Consider the following 19,176-nt stretch of genomic DNA (forward strand, 5'->3'; position numbering starts at 1 on the left):
TCAGCAATTCTAATGTAATTGTATTTAACTACAATACCGAATAATTAAACACAGAAAAGTAATCATGTATTTTCAACAAGTATGGTTACAATTTCAAGTAAGTTATCTGTTCCCAGCAGTGAGATGTTGTCTATTTGCAGAGGACACACATATAGTACATGTAGTGGGCAACCAGTAAAAATTACTACGGCACTGTAACTGTTATTCTGTGAACAGCCTACAGAAGCTGGAAGTCTCTTTCCCATGTACCATACATCCGTCATTGGAAGTCTGGGTTTCCCATGTACCATGCATCCGTCATTGGAAGTCTGGGTTTCCCATGTACCATACATCCGTCATTGGAAGTCTGGGTTTTTCCCATGTACCACCATCCGTCATTGGAAGTCTGGGTTTACCATTTACCATAAATCCGTCATTGGAAGTCTGGCTTTCCCATGTACCATACATCCGTCATTGGAAGTCTGGCTTTCCCATGTGCCGTACATCCGTCATTGGAAGTCTGGCTTTCCCATGTGTCGTACATCCGTCATTGGAAGTCTGGCTTTCCCATGTGCCATACATCCGTCATTGGAAGTCTGGCTTTCCCATGTACCATACATCCGTCATTGGAAGTCTGGCTTTCCCATGTACCATACATCCGTCATTGGAAGTCTGGCTTTCCCATGTACCATACATCCATCATTGGAAGTCTGGCTTTCCCATGTACCATACATCCGTCATTGAAGTCTGGCTTTCCCATGTACCATACATCCATCATTGGAAGTCTGGGTTTCCCATGTACCATACATCCATCATTGGAAGTCTGGCTTTCCCATGTACCATACATCCATCATTGGAAGTCTGGCTTTCCCATGTACCATACATCCATCATTGGAAGTCTGGGTTTCCCATGTACCATACATCAGTCGTGTTACTGACTGTATTTCATGCTACACATCTCCGGCTACCCTATTTCTGCAACCTTGAGGAACAACTTTCAATGCAGTTGTGATTATGGTGTTTATACTGAGTAAGTAAGCCTACACAAGGACTTCACACGGAGTATAATTACATATGTCAGTTCAGGCAGAGTAATGATCTCAACATATGCTTAGAACACCAGGTGAACGTGTGCTATGGTTAAAAAAAAGGTACATTAAATTTCTCACAGATGATGTGGAAGCACACAACATAAAATTACCAACAGGTACATGTGAGCGAAAAACTCAAATAATGGTGAGTACATGCATGTCCTATCATTCAAGCTTACTGAAGGCAAAATTTGCTAGTTTAGAGTTTGTAGACTGTGACAGAGGGTTCTTTGTCTTCTCTGCTGTTTCTGTAGTTTTTGACTTCTTCTGTGAGACTTCCTGTGGTGTGAGACATGGTTCAGCGTGTCTCTTTCGCTTTTTATCTGTGTCACTTTCTACTTCACCACGGGACTTCTTCAGCCAAACCTGTCAATATAAATCCATCAGATCTAATATTATTACCCGTTTCAGACAGAACAAAAACTGCAGCACATATCCATTGAGCAATAGTAAGACTTGACCCTGTGCTTTGATATTCTAATGTCCGCCTAAAACAGTAGTTGTTACCTCAGAGCCAGTCCAACACAGATCTGTCTGTAACATAGCTTCAGATGTAACACAGATTTTGTCATTCTGGTTACTTGATGATGATGTCTGACAATCTAGCCACCATATTTATAGTATTGCCTGCTATGCCATGTCAATGTCACCAAATATACATATAATGGGACACCAAATCCCAGTATACTGACCGCAGACCGAGTGTCAAGACAGGTAAGTATCAAGAATGTGAAGATAGATTAGAACAGCCTGCTTGTACAAAACTGGTTTGAGATTTAACTTTAAGCCAACTTGTTAATTTTTCACCTAGCTGAAACGAAATTGTGTACTAGTACATTAAATATGAACTAAAACTGCTGCTCTTATACTTTGACTTTGAAGAAAGGCATTGGCTGCTGAGTTTGGGTACAATTTTAAGTATAAAATATGACTTAATACCAGTATTGGCGTTTTCAAACAACTGGGCCCATGTCTCTAACAAGATTTATCACATAAACTATGTGCACAAGGGCTTATTTTAGAAAACTAAACATTCACTGTGATACAATAAATTTCTGCAGTCTACCTGTCGTTCCTCCTTTGGCAACTCCCTGAACTTCTCTGCAGCCATGGTTTGCAGCTCCTCTGCTGACAGCTCAGGGTGTTCCTCGGAGATGTCAGTCTGGTTCTCCTGAAACCACAGCTGATAAGCTGTCCTGCAGAATGAGGAGACAAACAATGTATGAACATACACATAATAACAATAATAATGTCTTTATTTATCGAAGGTAGCTGGGTCAATTTACAATGAAACAGTTGTTCCCCAAGGCCTTCACAGACAACATACAGAAAAAAATGTAGTTTAGAGTCCAATCAAAAATATAGATCAATATATATAAAACAAGATAAAGCATCATGTAGTAACATAAGTAGAATGAACAACTCAGAATAGCACAGAACAGACACAATGAACATGAACTGAAGGAAACTCAAGACACAGTGATTACAAGTCTGGAAATAGGTGCCTGGTATTTTTGAGAACACCCCTTCAGAGAAAGTGGGAGAAAGAAACAACAGTATTCAGTTATCTTAATTCCATCTGGTTATGTATTCACTCAAGCATGACAACAGGTTCTTGTTTATACAGTTTTAAACCAGCACTATGGAAAATGTGGGCACATTGTCCATGTTATATAATACTAAAACAATCTTACTTTATAGTAAGTAAGGATAGTAGACCATGGACAATGGGGGCCCGCTTTAGAGACCATGGATAATGTGGGCCCACTATAGAGACCATGGACAATGGGGGCCCGCTTTAGAGACCATGGATAATGTGGGCCACTATAGAGACCATGGACAATGGGGGCCCGCTTTAGAGACCATGGATAATGTGGGCCCACTATAGAGACCATGGACAATGGGGGCCCGCTTTAGAGACCATGGATAATGTGGGCCCACTATAGAGACCATGGACAATGGGGGCCCACAACAGGAACATATAACCATGAACATGTAACCAGGAACACTCCAACTTTACTGACACTCCTTTTAACTCTGGGTGAATTTTCTCAAATCAACAATAATGAAAGATTAGCAGGACAGATTGGCAGAAAGAACTGAGATGAACAGTCCAAATTATTTATCTATCTGCTGTTCAATGCCAGTCTCCAGAATTCTTCCTTGATATGACGTCAGACACCTTTACAGGCTGATCAAATCAACGTGTCTGCACTCACTTTTTCTTCCCGGCTTCTATGGTATCACCGTTTTCTGTGGGTTTCTTATTTTCAGATGACTTTGTGGATTTGGCCTTGAACAGTTTTATTTGTGATGAAGCCTGCAGAGTACAAAGTAAAACATTCATAACAAATGCAGTTTCAAACTTAACCAGATTTATTCTATTCTTTATTCTCAATTTTAATCAGAGTAACATTTGGAAAATACTGATTCTCCATTATATCTTGATTTGCAACATCCTTGAAAAAAGAAAGAGTAAAACCACACTTTTGATCTGATTCCAATGTACCCACTTTTTTCTTTGAATCGCTCACAGTCAATGGTAAGGTAGGACTTTTCAAGGTTTTCTTCTCCTTTGCCATGTCATCAAAGACTTTGGATCCTTTGACAACTGTGTGTGTCTTCTGAGGTGTGGACACCTGAAAAAGGCAATAAAGCAAAGTCTGACATCCATTCTGCTCCTAGGATTCTCAAAGTTCTCTTGTCATCACTTCTACAATGTTTAAAAACTTGTCATAAACACTGATAAACTTTCAGGTCTTGTAGAATATTTTTCAAGAAATTTCTTCCAAAAGCCTCACCTTCAGTGCATGTGTGAAGTGGAGCTGATGATATTGACGGTGATGTGACCTATCGTAAATGGGTTTTTCCTGAATAAGGAGGCAGCAGTAGGCTCTGAGGGCTTACTCACGGCCACTTTGGCAGTGAGACTGAGATTACCTACCTTAAATGGGTTTTTCCTGAATAAGGAGGAAGCAGTAGGCTCAGGGCTTACTCACGGTCACTTTGGCAGTGAGACTGAGATTACCTACCTTAAATGGGTTTTTCCTGAGTAAGGAGGCAGCAATAGGCTCTGAGGGCTTACTCTCGGCCACTTTGGCAGTGAGACTGAGATTACCTAAATTAAATGGGTTTTTCCTGAGTAAGGAGGCAGCAGTAGGCTCTGAGGGCTTACTCTCGGCCACTTTGGCAGTGAGACTGAGATTACCTACCTTAAATGGGTTTTTCCTGAGTAAGGAGGCAGCAGTAGGCTCTGAGGGCTTACTCTCGGCCACTTTGGCAGTGAGATTGAGACGAGGACCTTAAATGTAAATGTGAACAGAAATAAGACATAGTCACACAATTATTCCCAGGGCTATATATCAATATGACTAGTTCATGCTCTATTTATCACATTTTCAGATAACAGTTTGGGCACATTCACCAATGGGTAATTTTCAGAATATAGGAACAAATGTTGTAGTTGTTGTCTGACCTGTTGTTTCCTCAGTTTGATCCTCTTGCTCCATGTCTTCCTCTGCCTCGTCTTCACTTACTCCTCCCTCCTCCTCCTCTTGGCCAATCAGACCTCGCTTTGTAGTAGGCCTTCTGTGGCCATTCCAGCCACTCCTCCCAACAGCCTCAGGCCGGCCACTCCTGTTAAGTGAAATATGAATATCCATGTTCTGTTGACTGGTACACTTCTGTCATGAAACATCATTTTACTCACTTTAGGCCATTAAATTTAGATGGCTTTGTAAATTTCAGATACTGGTTTTAGTGATCAATAATAATTAATGAAGGCAAAAAAAAAAATATTTTTGGCCAATTCTTAAGAATACATCATACATATGTGCTGGTACGGAAGACATCAGTCAGCTTTGTGTCAGACCGAACTCCTGACTTCTATTTCATACAAACTTTATGGTATAATTTGCGTCAATGCAGAAAATTTTTGCATATATATTCAAAGAAAAAAGATAGACTATTCTCCCACCTGCCAGGAACATTTTGCTCTGTATTCAAGAGTTAATGTTTTGCTCACCTTATGCTAGGAGCAGTGAGGTAATCCTCTTCCTGGTTTTCAGGTGTTTCCTCCTCTGCCTTGCGCCTAGCAACGTCACTGATGCGCTCTGCTAGCTGCATACGGCGCAGACGACTGGCGTACTTGATGGCTAGCTGTAGTGTGTGCTGATCAGGCATCATCTCACAAACTTCCACAGCTCTACACTCACGGTCTGAGCGAGCAGACAGCTGAAAACAGTAACGCAGCCCAATCACACAAACTTCTACAGCTCTACACTCACAGACCAATCACACAAACTTCTACAGCTCTACACTCACAGCCCAACCACACAAACTTCTACAGCTCTACACTCACGGACCAATCACACAAACTTCTACAGCTCTACACTCAGGGTCTGAGCGAGCAGACAGCTGAACACAGTAACGCAGCCCAATCACACAAACTTCTACAGCTCTACACTCACAGCCCAATCACACAAACTTCTACAGCTCTACACTCAGGGTCTGAGCGAGCAGACGGCTGAAAACAGTAACACAGCCCAATCACACAAACTTCTACAGCTCTAAACTCACAGCCCAATCACACAAACTTCTACAGCTCTACACTCACAGCCCAATCACACAGACTTCTACAGCTCTACACTCACGGTCTGAGCGAGTAGACAGCTGAAAACAGTAACGCAGACCAATCACACAAACTTCTACAGCTCTACACCGACAGTCTGCAGCAAGAATTTTACTGTAATCATCAGCCAGTTATTTATTTCAATATTAATATAATTAACGTTTGAATCACTACAATTTGAACACAATCTTCTACACTTTGCTACACTTTAAGCATAATGTGCTACACTTTGAGCACAACCTGCCAGATTGTTTCACTACCAGAATTAGAAAAGACCACAGTCAAGTACAGCTTTTTTCCCACATGGATTGATAACCATAAAAATACATCTTACTGCAAACAATTTCATCAGAGCTTCCTGAGCTGGTTTCAGCATTTCAATCTTAACACTGTCATCCACTTCATACCCCTGGGTTTCCAGTACACTGAGATGGTTTGAGAGAAGCCGACTCCGGAGCAGTGTCTCCTGAAAAGAGGAAGGAGAAGAAGAAATGACGGATTGTATCAAACGCATCACAACATTCATAACAGTCATCTGAATGGGACGAAATTGGTCTGTCCATTGAAATAAAAACTCAATTTCTGCTTATATTTATTGAATTTGTGTTTAAATGAAATATTTAGAATTATACAAAACCTCAATTTGGACATCTATATAATCCAACAAAGCAATCTGTGCAAATTTTGGCTATTTATTACATCTGTATCGTCTAGTCTAACAAATCTCTGTCAGTTGTAAAAACATTATCTTTTACCCTATCCAAAGTGGACAAAAAATGATGTTTATGTATACTGTATCAGTGTATTTGTGTATTGGTCAAAACAACCTTCAGTGCATGTTCATCTTTACAGAGGTACTTTTCAACCAAGTCAGTATTTGCCTCTATTAAACAGACAAGCTGTGGTCTTGTCTATATCACAACAGATTCTTCTGGAGTATAGTGTAATCTTACACCAATAACAGACCAGACTATCTGTCATGTAATGTCACCAAAATAAAACAAATAACTATGGTAAAGGCCTTCACCAGGTCATCAAATGAACACGTGTATTGATAAAGGGAGGTAATCTCACCTCGTACTGACTCTTCTCCGTGCTGAGTTCACACAGAGGCAGCTGGTAAGGCAGTACTGACACCATGGGGCGGGGTAAGGTCGGGGGGAACTTGGAACCCTTACACATGATACACCTGTACACAAAACACAGGATATTTTAGAGGCAACTCCTGGTAATTTACCAACCATAGAGAAACAGAGGAAACAACAAGGAATATCCAATGTTCTTCATCTCAAACAATTTAATCTTTACAATGAATTCTAAAATTTAAGTTCAGTGCCTCATTTTATTTTCTATCTTGTGACTCAAAATTTGCATTGATCAGAATAAAGAAAAATGTTGCAAGGAATGATATTCTTTAAGGCTTGATTTACATGTAACTGGGAGGACCAGCAGCATCAACAAAAACTACCAGAGCAGGGATATGAAACGGAAAGATTTCCCACATAGAACTCCTTACCCTTATCCCTCCAGCACTGCTCAGTACGTTAACAGCAACCTTACACCACAACATTGTTGTCTGTTGTCACCACAACATTGTTGTCTGTTGTCACCACAACATTGTTGTCTGTTGCTACTACCTGTGTGGTACAGATCTAAAATTACCACACAATAAATTAAACATACCTCAACTGTTGTGGATTTTCATGAACTCCAACAATCCAGTAATGATCAGACTTTCCTCTTGCCTGTGAGTGGGAATGTTCAATCAGCTTTCAGATATAACTCTTATTTACAACACAGTCACAAACAGCCCAAACACCCAGGTGAAGCATAAAAAGAATGGTCAATCAAATATGCACATTTAGTTTTTTATTTGATTGTTCTTTTATGAAAACTCACGATCATCCGCAAGTTGCTGAGAGGTCTTCCTACTGTGCACACTTAAGACAAACTTGAGAATAAATGGCAACAATAACAAATGTATGTCATGGTACACATTTCTGATAAGTAAGAGCTAAAATACAAGTTGACTTGTATTTTAAGTTTACTTGTATTTTAGGCAATGTTTAAAACCAAAAACCTTGATTTTTTTTTAAACCTTGGGTTATTTAAGTCAAAACAGACACTAAGCTGGTGTAAGGACAGAAACTATTCACCTGACAACAAGCCACTTTCCAAAATAACTAAATTCAGCCGCAGTGTAAACATGTAGCCTCTACTCACATGATGGTTTGTGTTACAGACTTGAATCCATGTGTTCCCCAGGCTGCGATTCAGCAATCTGACAACTCCAGAGGAATCCACCAGGCCTGGGGTTCCTTCTGCAGAAAACCTGCAACATGCCATCAAAACATCTGTAACATGCCACCAAAACATCTGTAACACGCCACCAAAACATCTGTAACATGCCACCAAAACATCTGCAACACACCACCAAAACATCTGCAACACGTCACCAAAATGTCAGTAGTCACTGACATATCTCACTACTATAAGTCACTGTCATCCAATACGGAACATAAAAAGCTGGAATTAGAATTCAGAATACTAACAATTGTTCTTTACTTTCACCTTTTGAAGAGATTACTGTGAACCTTGTAGAACATACCTAAAGAACCTGACCCTGACCCTAACCTCAGTAACATGTTTTAGCAGAGCTCAGATGATTCTTATTTTACCCATCACCCCGGGGAGAGTTTGTGCTAAACATCATAATGCTTACCCCAGCCAGTTCAGAGTAGAACGAGGGCTCAGAGGAACAGACTCTCCACCAAGCAGGGATTTCCGTCTTGATCCAACATGTAGGAGAATACATCCCAAGCACTGATCACCAGGTACACCTGTGGTTACATTTACAGGCAATGCAACAATACCAGTAACAGTTCTCTGCTGCTCAATCCAAGATCAGAATCATTTTTGCTCCAATGCAACATTTGAATATTGATTTATTATGCTCACTCTGCTATTATTGTGCTGAAGACATTTTGGTACTGAAGCATTCAAGTTTGCTTCAACAAGCCATATTAAGGTTTTCTTTATCTGGTTCCCATCAACACTTCACAATGTAACCATTGCTACGTGTAGTTGATATCAACACTTCACAATGTAACCATTACTACGTGTAGTTGCCATCAACACTTCACAATGTAACCATTACTACGTGTAGTTGCCATCAACACTTCACAATGTAACCATTACTACGTGTGATTGCCATCAACACTTCACAATGTAACCATTACTACATGTAGTTGCCATCAACACTTCACAATGTAACCATTACTACGTGTGATTGCCATCAACACTTCACAATGTAACCATTACTACGTGTGATTGCCATCAACACTTCACAATGTAACCATTACTACATGTGATTGCCATCAACACTTCACAATGTAACCATTACTACGTGTAGTTGCCATCAACACTTCACAATGTAACCATTACTACGTGTGATTGCCATCAACACTTCACAATGTAACCATTACTACGTGTGATTGCCATCAACACTTCACAATGTAACCATTACTATGTGTAGTTGCCATCAACACTTCACAATGTAACCATTACTATGTGTAGTTGCCATCAACACTTCACAATGTAACCATTGCTACATGTGGTTGCCATCAACACTTCACAATGTAACCACTGCTACATGTGGTTGCCATCAACACTTCACAATGTAACCATTACTACGTGTAAATATCCATGATGCATGTGCTAGATTTTTGGTACTTCCCTTTTCAGTTTGTCATCATTGTATGTTAGTTTACTCTGTTATTCAGGTAACTTTTATCCTCCATCAAAAAATGTATTTTAAGTGTGTCTTACATTCAAAAAGTGCTTTGCCAAATATTTCTTCTGTCCCTTAAAATAACTTAATGAATCAGTGTCATCACTGTTTATATAACCGCTTCTTCAGGATGTGGCCAAGTGTAACAGCAGGGATCTGACCCAGCCATATGATGATCTAACATAGCAGAGGGATAACAACCGCATACTAGATATTATACCATAATATGGCTGCATTTCACGTACACCAGACTCGCGCTTAAGCCTAGCCTTCAGTCTGGACTTGGAAAGGTGCTTAGGTATGTCAGTTTCCTCCACCTATAAGCCTAAATGTCTTCATACATTACAACTGTATTATTATGAAGTATGAATTGAGAGAAAAATGTGGAAACAAACACCATCCAGCAGTCTAGAGCAGACTTACCTGTGCCCCTGTGGAAGACGACCAGAAGTTGATCATGATGTCCAGCGAGGCTGACCACTGGGCCAGGAATGGAGAACAACTCCCTTTGGACACCTCCTACAGATAACAGCCGGACATTGCGCTGGTCAGTGGCCACAGCTATCCAACCACCCCCTAAACACAATGCCTGCAAAACGAAACAACCAAACAGTCAATAACTATTTTGCAAGGGGACAAATTACTGAGAAATCACACCCAGGTGCCATAAATGCAAGACACTTCCACTAAAACTGACCTGTTAGGAAAGCGACACTTTTCTGCTTTTGCTCAATTACACTAAAGCTATCATACTATGTATGATAGCGAATACCGCGCATTCCACCAAGCAGTCAACCAGAGAGTGGAATCAGAGAATCCCACCAGCTGGCCAGCTATAGCAGTCAACTAGTCACTGGAATCAGAGAATCCCACCAGCTGGCCTGCTATGGCAGTCAACTAGACAGTGAAATCAGAGTATCCCACCAGCTGGCCTGCTATAGCAGTCAACTAGACAGTGGAATCAGAGAATCCCACCAGGTGGCCAGCTATAGCAGTCAACTAGACAGTGGAATCAGAGAATCCCACCAGCTGGCCTGCTATAGCAGTCAACTAGACAGTGGAATCAGAGAATCCCACCAGCTGGCCTGCTATAGCAGTCAACTAGACACTGGAATCAGAGTCAACTAGACAATGGAATCAACGAAACCCACCAGCTCACGAACAAAACAGGAAAAGGATAAAATCACCAGAGGAACCCAATACTCTTCTTCTTCTCCTACATGTAGGTAGAAATGTGCATAAATAATGTAGCCCTATATGAAACTTTTCTTGATTACAAAAATGGTAAATCTGGCAAAGCCCATAAATCTTAAAAATCTTAACCTTTAATCCATGTGTGATGGTCCAATATACAAGAGCTAAACAAAACACCAACACAGACACTCCAAACCCCTCCCCCCACCCGCTCACAATACCTTGCCTTACTCCGTACAGGTGAGCTAAAAAGGGAATATTTAATTCAGTGTTATGTTTCTGTTAGCCTGGTGAACGGGTGTACACAGACTTACCTCAATGTTCTCCCCATCTGGCATTGTCACAGACCAGTCCTTAGAGTTATCCCATGATGCAAAGTGCATACAGAACAACTTACTAAAAAATAAAAGTAGACATTCATACAACTATGTTGACATATTTGAGACAGGCTAGGTTGATTAACAAGGAATTATACAGGAGGGAAATGAGCAAATACAGGCAAATCAGACAGAATATTTGTTACACTGATCATTTTTTTTAAGTTTAGTTAGTTGTCACATCATCAAGCTATTTTTAAGAGAGCTTGCAATGAGTTTTAACATTTGCCATGCATCACTATCAGGCCTTTTCAGGTTTTCCTTTATTCCAACATTAATCAGACGGACCTTGGAACGCTGTCATCAGCCTCTGCTGCCAGCACTACTGCCTCTGTTGACACATCAGCTAGTGTGTAGCCACTGTCGTTGTTGAAGTGCATGGCATGGTGAATTGCTGTGTCATGGAACTCCACGTCAATAGAGTTCTCCTCATCCGAGCTGTACTGACGAATGATTCCAACGGAATTCCATTTCTGTGAACCATAACAATTATACAAATATGTCAAAAGTCACTCAACTTGCTCAATAAGAGATGAGCTAAAATGGCAGAACACCTTGCTCACTAACAGATGAGCTAAAATGGCAGAACACCTTTACTAACAGACCAAAACTGTGTGTATGAAGAAAACATGCAACATTGTTGTCCAGTTTGTAATGGTGAGAATCTAGCAACCTATCTAAATTGCAGGGGGCTGGTTAACAAATACAAACTCCTAACTTGTCGTGTCCTCAAACCCATGGCTGTTTAGCGTATTACATTAGCATGGTGTGTTAAAGAACTTTTCCCACAAAACAAGGACTAAAAAGAAACCGCACACGATGCAGGTGATGCAGTAAAAGTAAAAAACTATTGGCACATTCAAAAATGCTGAGTGGAAATCTGTAGCGTAACCAGTCCTCCAGGTTGTCTGATAAGGTGAGGGGTGCCACACATGGAGTTCAGCACACCTGTTTCACAAAGACGAAGAAAGAGGTGTTTCAGAGGCATGACTCAGGAGGTGAGGGTACTGACCATAAACCTGGCACTGAGGTGCTCTGGGGTAGAGCCAGACTGGAAGGCTTTCTGTAAGGGGGTAGGTTTAGGCCCGAGAGTGGGGGCAGCACTGGTCCTGGGGGCACCCGCCGTACTGTCAGCACCATCTAGGTCTGACATCACAGACGTTACATCATCTATAACATGGGATCATCAGGCATAACGAGGAATAATATAGAAGCATAAATGAAATAACCGTAGAAGTGAACTATTTTCAAGTACAGTGTAAAACACAAATCAAATAAATCAAACTGTATTCTACATTAAACTGACTACATCAAGTATACCAAAGCAACAAGCCCCCCCTCCCTCTCCCCCTCCCCCACAAGAGAGGAAAGCTATGAAACTGACTACACCAAGTACATCAAAGCTACAAGTCCCCCTCCCTCTCCCCTGCTCACAAGAGGATAGCTATGAAACTGACTACACCAAGTACATCAAAGCTACAAGTGCCCCCTCCCTCTCCCCCTGCTCACAAGAGAGGATAGCTATGAAACTGAGTACATCAAGTACATCAAAGCTACAAGTGCCCCCTCCCTCTCCCCCTGCTCACAAGAGAGGATAGCTATGAAACTAACTACACCAAGTACATCAAAGCTACAAGTCCCCCTCCCTCTCCCCCTGCTCACAAGAGAGGATAGCTATGAAACTGAGTACATCAAGTACATCAAAGCTACAAGTCCCCCTCCCTCTCCCCCTGCTCACAAGAGAGGATAGCTATGAAACTGACTTCACCAAGTACACCAAAGCTACAAGTGCCCCCTCCCTCTCCCCCTGCTTACAAGAGAGGATAGACACATGATCACACGAAAGGAGAATTCATAAATTTTCAAATAGTACATATTTTAAGAGAGATATTGAGAATCTGACAGTATCAAGGAATTTTACCATTAGATTGCAGGTCATCGAGGACTCCAGGTTTCTTGATGGGTAAATTGAATGGATCATCATCCTGGTCAGAGTCGGGGTTATCTCCCCCTGGGATGCCATCATCACCGGTGGCTCGTAGCAAGAAGTCATCATCATCATCAAACACTCCCTCTGTAGGATCCATGGCTCCATCAACTGGGTCCTGAAGAAAACAGATACGCCACTTACACGCTACTTCTTTTTCCAGCATAAAGCATTTCTGTTTTGACAAAATGAACAAGGTCTTTACAACAAATCAGACATTTCACTTTCAGGCCTGAATAACTCATCACTGCCTAAAGTATCCTGTCATGGGTGGACATTCAGCGGACAACAGGTCACTGAATGTGAAAATAACATACCGTACCTTCTCTGAACGCGGGGAGACAAAATATTCAATATGTATATGGATTACAAAAATCAAGACCCCATGCACAACATCTGCTACAAGTACTGGTTTTACAAATTCAAACTCACCACAAAAAGCAGGATTAAAATACTATAGAAATTCACAGCTTGTATGTATCCCGCTGATAATATATTTTTAAGGAGCTTTCCCAAATCACTGGTGGGCTTACGGGTACATAAAATGGCTAATGAATGAATAATTACCTACTGTGAAAAAACTTTTGAACCAGGTTTTATTTTTAATGTGGCAATAAAAGCCACACAATACAGGATTAACCAAGTGCACACGGTAGGCTAAAAGCCTCCACAACTGCCCAAGCCTGGTACGTCTGGAAACACACTACTTACCGTACTCACGCATGCCTACATGCACAAAGTATGTCACACCACGTATCAAAGCCGATATTATGGGCTTGAGAATATCGTGAAATAAGTAAGTAGCTGTGTATATGTGTCAAACTGTGCCAAACTTAGATTTTCTTTAAGAAAGGTTTGTATCGAGTCGTTTCACTGTTGTTGTCCTTTCTCCAGAATCATTTCACATTCTCGCCATGTTATTATTATTTCTAGCGTGTGCTCGTATAGTGTTTTACTGCCAGCTGGTTTTAACTTCATTTTTTTGGATAGTCTTCGTGTAAGTTGTAAATACCACTAGTTATGAATGACAAATAATTTGCTTTCAAATTTCGAGAACCACATATTTTGACAACATGTCATGTATATCCAATGAGAGAGTCTATTGGCCGACGTTCAGATCAGCGCAGCAAATCAATACATAAGTAACAAATGCAATGTATCGACATGTTACAAACGAAAATTCAGGAAACGTCTGTTCTGAAATTTGATAGATAATATAGGTCTACCAATGTATGACATTGGCATGATTGAAAATCAGCCATCCAATCACACAGAAAGTTTAATCATTTCAAAACCTGGCAGTGTCTCTCCCCATCTTGCCAAGCTGGCGAGGCACACTCAGGTGTGATGGAGATGTGAACTACTGTCCATGATCGACTACCGGTAACACTCTATTCCCCCCAGAGAGTGTACGAATCTGATTAAATTTTGGCCCTCTACCTTTCTTGTCAACCGCCGATCCCTTGCCAGGTGATGCTGGATACCTGCCAGGATTATGTGTTGAAAAGCCCTACTAATCAGTGCTGAATCCATGCATTAGACCTACACACTGGGTGCTTTTCCAGAATTACTCAGGGTATGACTTAATCTATAATTATCCCTACGTGTACACCTCTTAATTAGCATCCTGAAAATCATATAAGTAAAACTGTTTTGCAACAAATATTTTAAAAAAACACCGGAGTTGTTTTTAGATCCTTGAAAAGCATGTACAGCATAGTGACTGTGCGTTATGATGACAGAATTTCGCTGACAAACAGGACACTGTAGATGACGCAAACATGCTCCCGCCTGGTTTGTCTGCTACAAATTGGACACGGTTGTACTCATGGAGAATATGGCATCGTTTCACAGTCCACAGTCTATAAATTTTTACAGCCAAGTCAAGCAATACCGGCGCGACACAAGAATCTATGCTGTCGGGCCAGAGGATTGGAAGTTGTAGTGACGAGCTAGAAAAGTCTGTACATCAACACCGGGGAAAATAACAATCAAGCTCATTTTTTATTATGTTTAATTTTTAAAAAGTATCCCCGGCAAAAATAAATAAGGCTTGAATTATATTGAATAGAAACAGTGATTGGTTAGACATCTAAATGCCAATTTTGAGCCCTGTTACGGTCATCGAGGTGTGGCATGTTGTGAGGTATCACGCGCCCGCTGTGCTCGGTGTGAACAGGATGGCCGCCCTGTAGCCGCCTAAACATCGAAGAGCAAAGACTCCCTACAGTTCGTGACACAGCCTGCTGTTTCAAACAAGCAAGTACTTAAACAACTTCTGCATTCAGGGGAATGAAAATCCCAACTTATTTTCTTTTTCATTATGGGGGGACATATGCCTCGTCTTTCTGCCTTTTCTTTCAACATAGGCATGATTGAATTAGTCTCATACATGTACGGCTACAATCGATCCGGTCCTCCACAATCAAAGGCTGTTTACGATGAGATATCTGGTACATATTCTCTCAATCTGTCGCATTTTTTGGCCATGTATGTAACTGTATAGTGTGTGTTACTGCTGTCACAAGCCACACTTGGGCATGGTATAGTTTCAAAATTAGTTATAAGTCTAGGAATTGTCTCCTGTATTGTGTGTTGTACACAGAGAAGCCCGCATGCCTGCCAGCGAATGTACCACCGTGACATCACAAGGTCAAGGTCAAGGTCAAGGATGGCTCGACCATAGTCGGGTACATTTTCTGATGTTTCATCACCAAATTCTACGCTTTTTCCTCCCTTTTCTATGTTTTAATCCATTAAAATGGTTTCTATATGCAGTTTGGAAGGTCCAACATGCCACACAAGAACCTGTATTGTACTTCATTTACACGCAGACTGAGAGGCAGGTTTATTAATGTTTGGTCACAACTAAAACAAAGATACATGATTAAGATGGATGACAACCATACCTGTTCAGGGGCATCAGCAGAGACAACAGCTTCAATGAGCCCAAGTTGACCCTAGGGGAAAGTTTCAAATGAGAACATGATCAGCACAACAGGTCAGGGTCATGAAGCAACTCGTAACAGAGCAGACTATCTAAATCAGAGAATTCATAGCTCAATGATTTTAAATCCACTGCTGGATTAACATTACGGAATCTAATCCTTGTCATACATTTACAGGGATAGTATAAGGCTAAAACATAGAGCTGATCCCTGTACACTTAAGTTTAATAATTTTGTATCAGTGAAGCTGATCACAAGAATTGACATCTAACCTGGTTATCACAATACGCCATCTCATTGTTTCCTTTAGGGTTCCACGCCAAAGCTGTGATCATCAGATTCTTGTCATGTTTGGTTCTGTCAGAAAGAGGAGGGTAAAGGAATTATGGATGTGTTTGGTTCTGTCAGAAAGAGGAGGGTAAAGAAATTATGGCATGTTTGGTTCTGTCAGAAAGAGGAGGGTAAAGAAATTATGGACATGTTTGGTTCTGTCAGAAAGAGGAGGGTAAAGAAATTATGGACATGTTTGGTTCTGTCAGAAAGAGGAGGGTAAAGAAATTATGGATGTGTTTGGTTCTGTCAGAAAGAGGAGGGTAAAGAAATTATGGACATGTTTGGTTCTGTCAGAAAGAGGAGGGTAAAGAAATTATGGACATGTTTGGTTCTGTCAGAAAGAGGAGGGTAAAGAAATTATGGAAGTGTTTGGTTCTGTCAGAAAGAGGAGGGTAAAGAAATTATGGATGTGTTTGGTTCTGTCAGAAAGAGGAGGGTAAAGGAATTATGGATGTGTTTGGTTCTGTCAGAAAGAGGAGGGTAAAGAAATTATGGACATGTTTGGTTCTGTCAGAAAGAGGAGGGTAAAGAAATTATGGAAGTGTTTGGTTCTGTCAGAAAGAGGAGGGTAAAGAAATTATGGAGGTGTTTGGTTCTGTCAGAAAGAGGAGGGTAAAGGAATTATGGAAGTGTCTGGTTCTGTCAGAAAGAGGAGGGTAAAGAAATTATGGACATGTTTGGTTCTGTCAGAAAGAGGAGGGTAAAGAAATTATGGACATGTTTGGTTCTGTCAGAAAGAGGAGGGTAAAGAAAATATGGACGTGTTTAGTTCTGTCAGAAAGAGGAGGGTAACGAAATTATTGATGTGTTTGGTTCTGTCAGAAAGAGGAGGTTAAAGAAATTATGGACATGTTTGGTTCTGTCAGAAAGAGGAGGGTAAAGAAATTATGGACGTGTTTGGTTCTGTCAGAAAGAGGAGGGTAAAGAAAATATGGACTTGTTTAGTTGTCAGAAAGAGGAGGGTAACGAAATTATGGACATGTTTGGTTCTGTCAGAAAGACAGAGGAGGGTAACGAAATTATGGCATGTTTGGTTCTGTCAGAAAGACAGAGGAGGGTAACGAAATTATGGCATGTTTGGTTCTGTCAGAAAGACAGATGAGGGTAACAAAATTATGGACGTGTTTGGTTCTGTCAGAAAGAGGAGAGTAAAGAAATTATGAATGTGTCTGGTTCTGTCAGAAAGAGATCCATAACCAGGCTATGGTCAACTTCAAGCCTAGCTTTAAGTCAGTATTTTGAAAAGGTGCTGCTGTTTCTCAGTTTCCTCCATCCAAAAACCTAAATGCCTTCATACATTACAGAAAGAAATTCGTAATAAGACTATGGTCATGTTGGGCTCTGCCAGAAAGACCACAGCACATTCTGGACATGTCTGGTCCATTCCTGCTGATTACAGTTGTGTATCACTCTGAAACATTACCAGTTCACCAGTTTGGTAGCTTGAAAGAGACATCTAACAAAACTGGTCACGTTTGGTTCTAATTAGAAAGAGATAAAACCATTTACAGAAACCAGGATGCCTGAATTATATTTACAACGTTTAAGTGACATACCTTGAGACACATTTCTTGGTCTTCCAGTCCCAAACACAAACAACACCATCAACACAGGAAGCAGCCAGATAGTTTCCACATGGCGAGAATGTGACAATTGACACCAGCTGTGAACACACGAACACAAATAACACCATTAACACAGGAAGCAGCCAGATAGTTTCCACATGGTAAAGAAGGTGATGACTGACACCAGCTGAGAACACACAAATAACACCACCAACACAGGAAGTATCCAGACAGTTTCCACATGGTGAAGAAGGTGACGAATGACACCAGCTGAGAACACACAAATAACACCACCAACACAGGAAGTATCCAGACAGTTTCCACATGGTGAAGAAGGTGATGACTGACACCAGCTGAGAACACACAAATAACACCACCAACACAGGAAGTAGCCAGACCACTCCACATGGTGAAGAAGGTGATGACTGACACCAGCTGAGAACACACAAATAACACCACCAACACAGGAAGCATCCAGACAGTTTCCACATGGTGAAGAAGGTGACGAATGACACCACCACACAACCACCACTAACTCACCACCATTAACATGACAAATGTAATGTACTGTTTTACTGAAGGATTTCTATGTAAATCTCCATGAATAATGATCTGACCATCAGGCATTAGCATTTTCCCATTTCTAACAGTAGAGAAACATAAAATTATATGTGATTTGCAAATAACACAGGTACGATAGTTATTTGTTTATTTATCTATTTATTGGTGTTAATCACAATACTCCACACTTTTTTTTAAAAAACTCTTACAGTACTAGTCGTCACTTTTATGTGTGGAGAAGATGTACAGAGTAAACCATTTGTCAAGCCATTGTCAAGCAACTGAGTGGCACAGCTTTCCTTAGTGTTAGTGTGACGCACAAACCTTCATCTGCATGGTGAGCTTATGGTGTATGTTATATTCATGGAAGGCAAACAAACTTCATGGTCAGATCAGCTTTGTACGGTTTCTTGCCATCAATGTTCCAATCTTCGTTGATAACCCAAGAGGATATACCAAAGATATTTGTCAAAAAATTGATCAGTGCAAATCTAATCAAATTTTTTCTGTTTCAGAATAGTCCAAACTTTAGTACTGTTTTAACACTATAAATAGTACAGGTACAAGTCTGAAAGGCAATAATTTATGTTAATTTCGGTAAAGACAGAAAACGTATTGATTAGCGAATATGGGGTTGTTGCCAAAAACCTATGGTAGAGATTCTTTAATGGATTAGTATACTAACATGACAACAAATCAATTTATTATTAACAAACAATTG

The 19,176-nt window shown here is 40.7% G+C and overlaps 1 protein-coding gene across 1 annotated transcript in view; it reads right to left on the reverse strand.

The window, feature by feature from the left end:
• Nucleotides 1-377: 377 nt before the first annotated feature.
• Nucleotides 378-19,176, reverse strand: part of LOC135466794 (WD repeat and HMG-box DNA-binding protein 1-like) — a 36,403-nt gene continuing 17,604 nt past the window's right edge. The window contains exons 8-27 of the mRNA XM_064744486.1: nt 17,886-17,992; nt 16,269-16,353; nt 15,958-16,008; nt 12,983-13,166; nt 12,074-12,231; nt 11,350-11,534; nt 10,999-11,080; nt 9,914-10,079; nt 8,423-8,540; nt 7,924-8,032; nt 7,384-7,445; nt 6,775-6,889; nt 6,035-6,166; nt 5,095-5,303; nt 4,546-4,706; nt 4,283-4,371; nt 3,584-3,709; nt 3,290-3,390; nt 2,137-2,266; nt 378-1,436 (exon numbers count right to left, since the gene is read on the reverse strand). Coding sequence (XP_064600556.1) covers nt 1,236-1,436; nt 2,137-2,266; nt 3,290-3,390; nt 3,584-3,709; nt 4,283-4,371; nt 4,546-4,706; nt 5,095-5,303; nt 6,035-6,166; nt 6,775-6,889; nt 7,384-7,445; nt 7,924-8,032; nt 8,423-8,540; nt 9,914-10,079; nt 10,999-11,080; nt 11,350-11,534; nt 12,074-12,231; nt 12,983-13,166; nt 15,958-16,008; nt 16,269-16,353; nt 17,886-17,992 — 2,571 coding nt within the window. The 3' untranslated portion in view covers nt 378-1,235. The remainder of the gene's footprint in view (nt 1,437-2,136; nt 2,267-3,289; nt 3,391-3,583; nt 3,710-4,282; nt 4,372-4,545; nt 4,707-5,094; nt 5,304-6,034; nt 6,167-6,774; nt 6,890-7,383; nt 7,446-7,923; nt 8,033-8,422; nt 8,541-9,913; nt 10,080-10,998; nt 11,081-11,349; nt 11,535-12,073; nt 12,232-12,982; nt 13,167-15,957; nt 16,009-16,268; nt 16,354-17,885; nt 17,993-19,176) is intronic.

Source organism: Liolophura sinensis, chromosome 6, assembly GCF_032854445.1.
Source record: "Liolophura sinensis isolate JHLJ2023 chromosome 6, CUHK_Ljap_v2, whole genome shotgun sequence".
Lineage (NCBI taxonomy): Eukaryota > Metazoa > Mollusca > Polyplacophora > Chitonida > Chitonidae > Liolophura > Liolophura sinensis.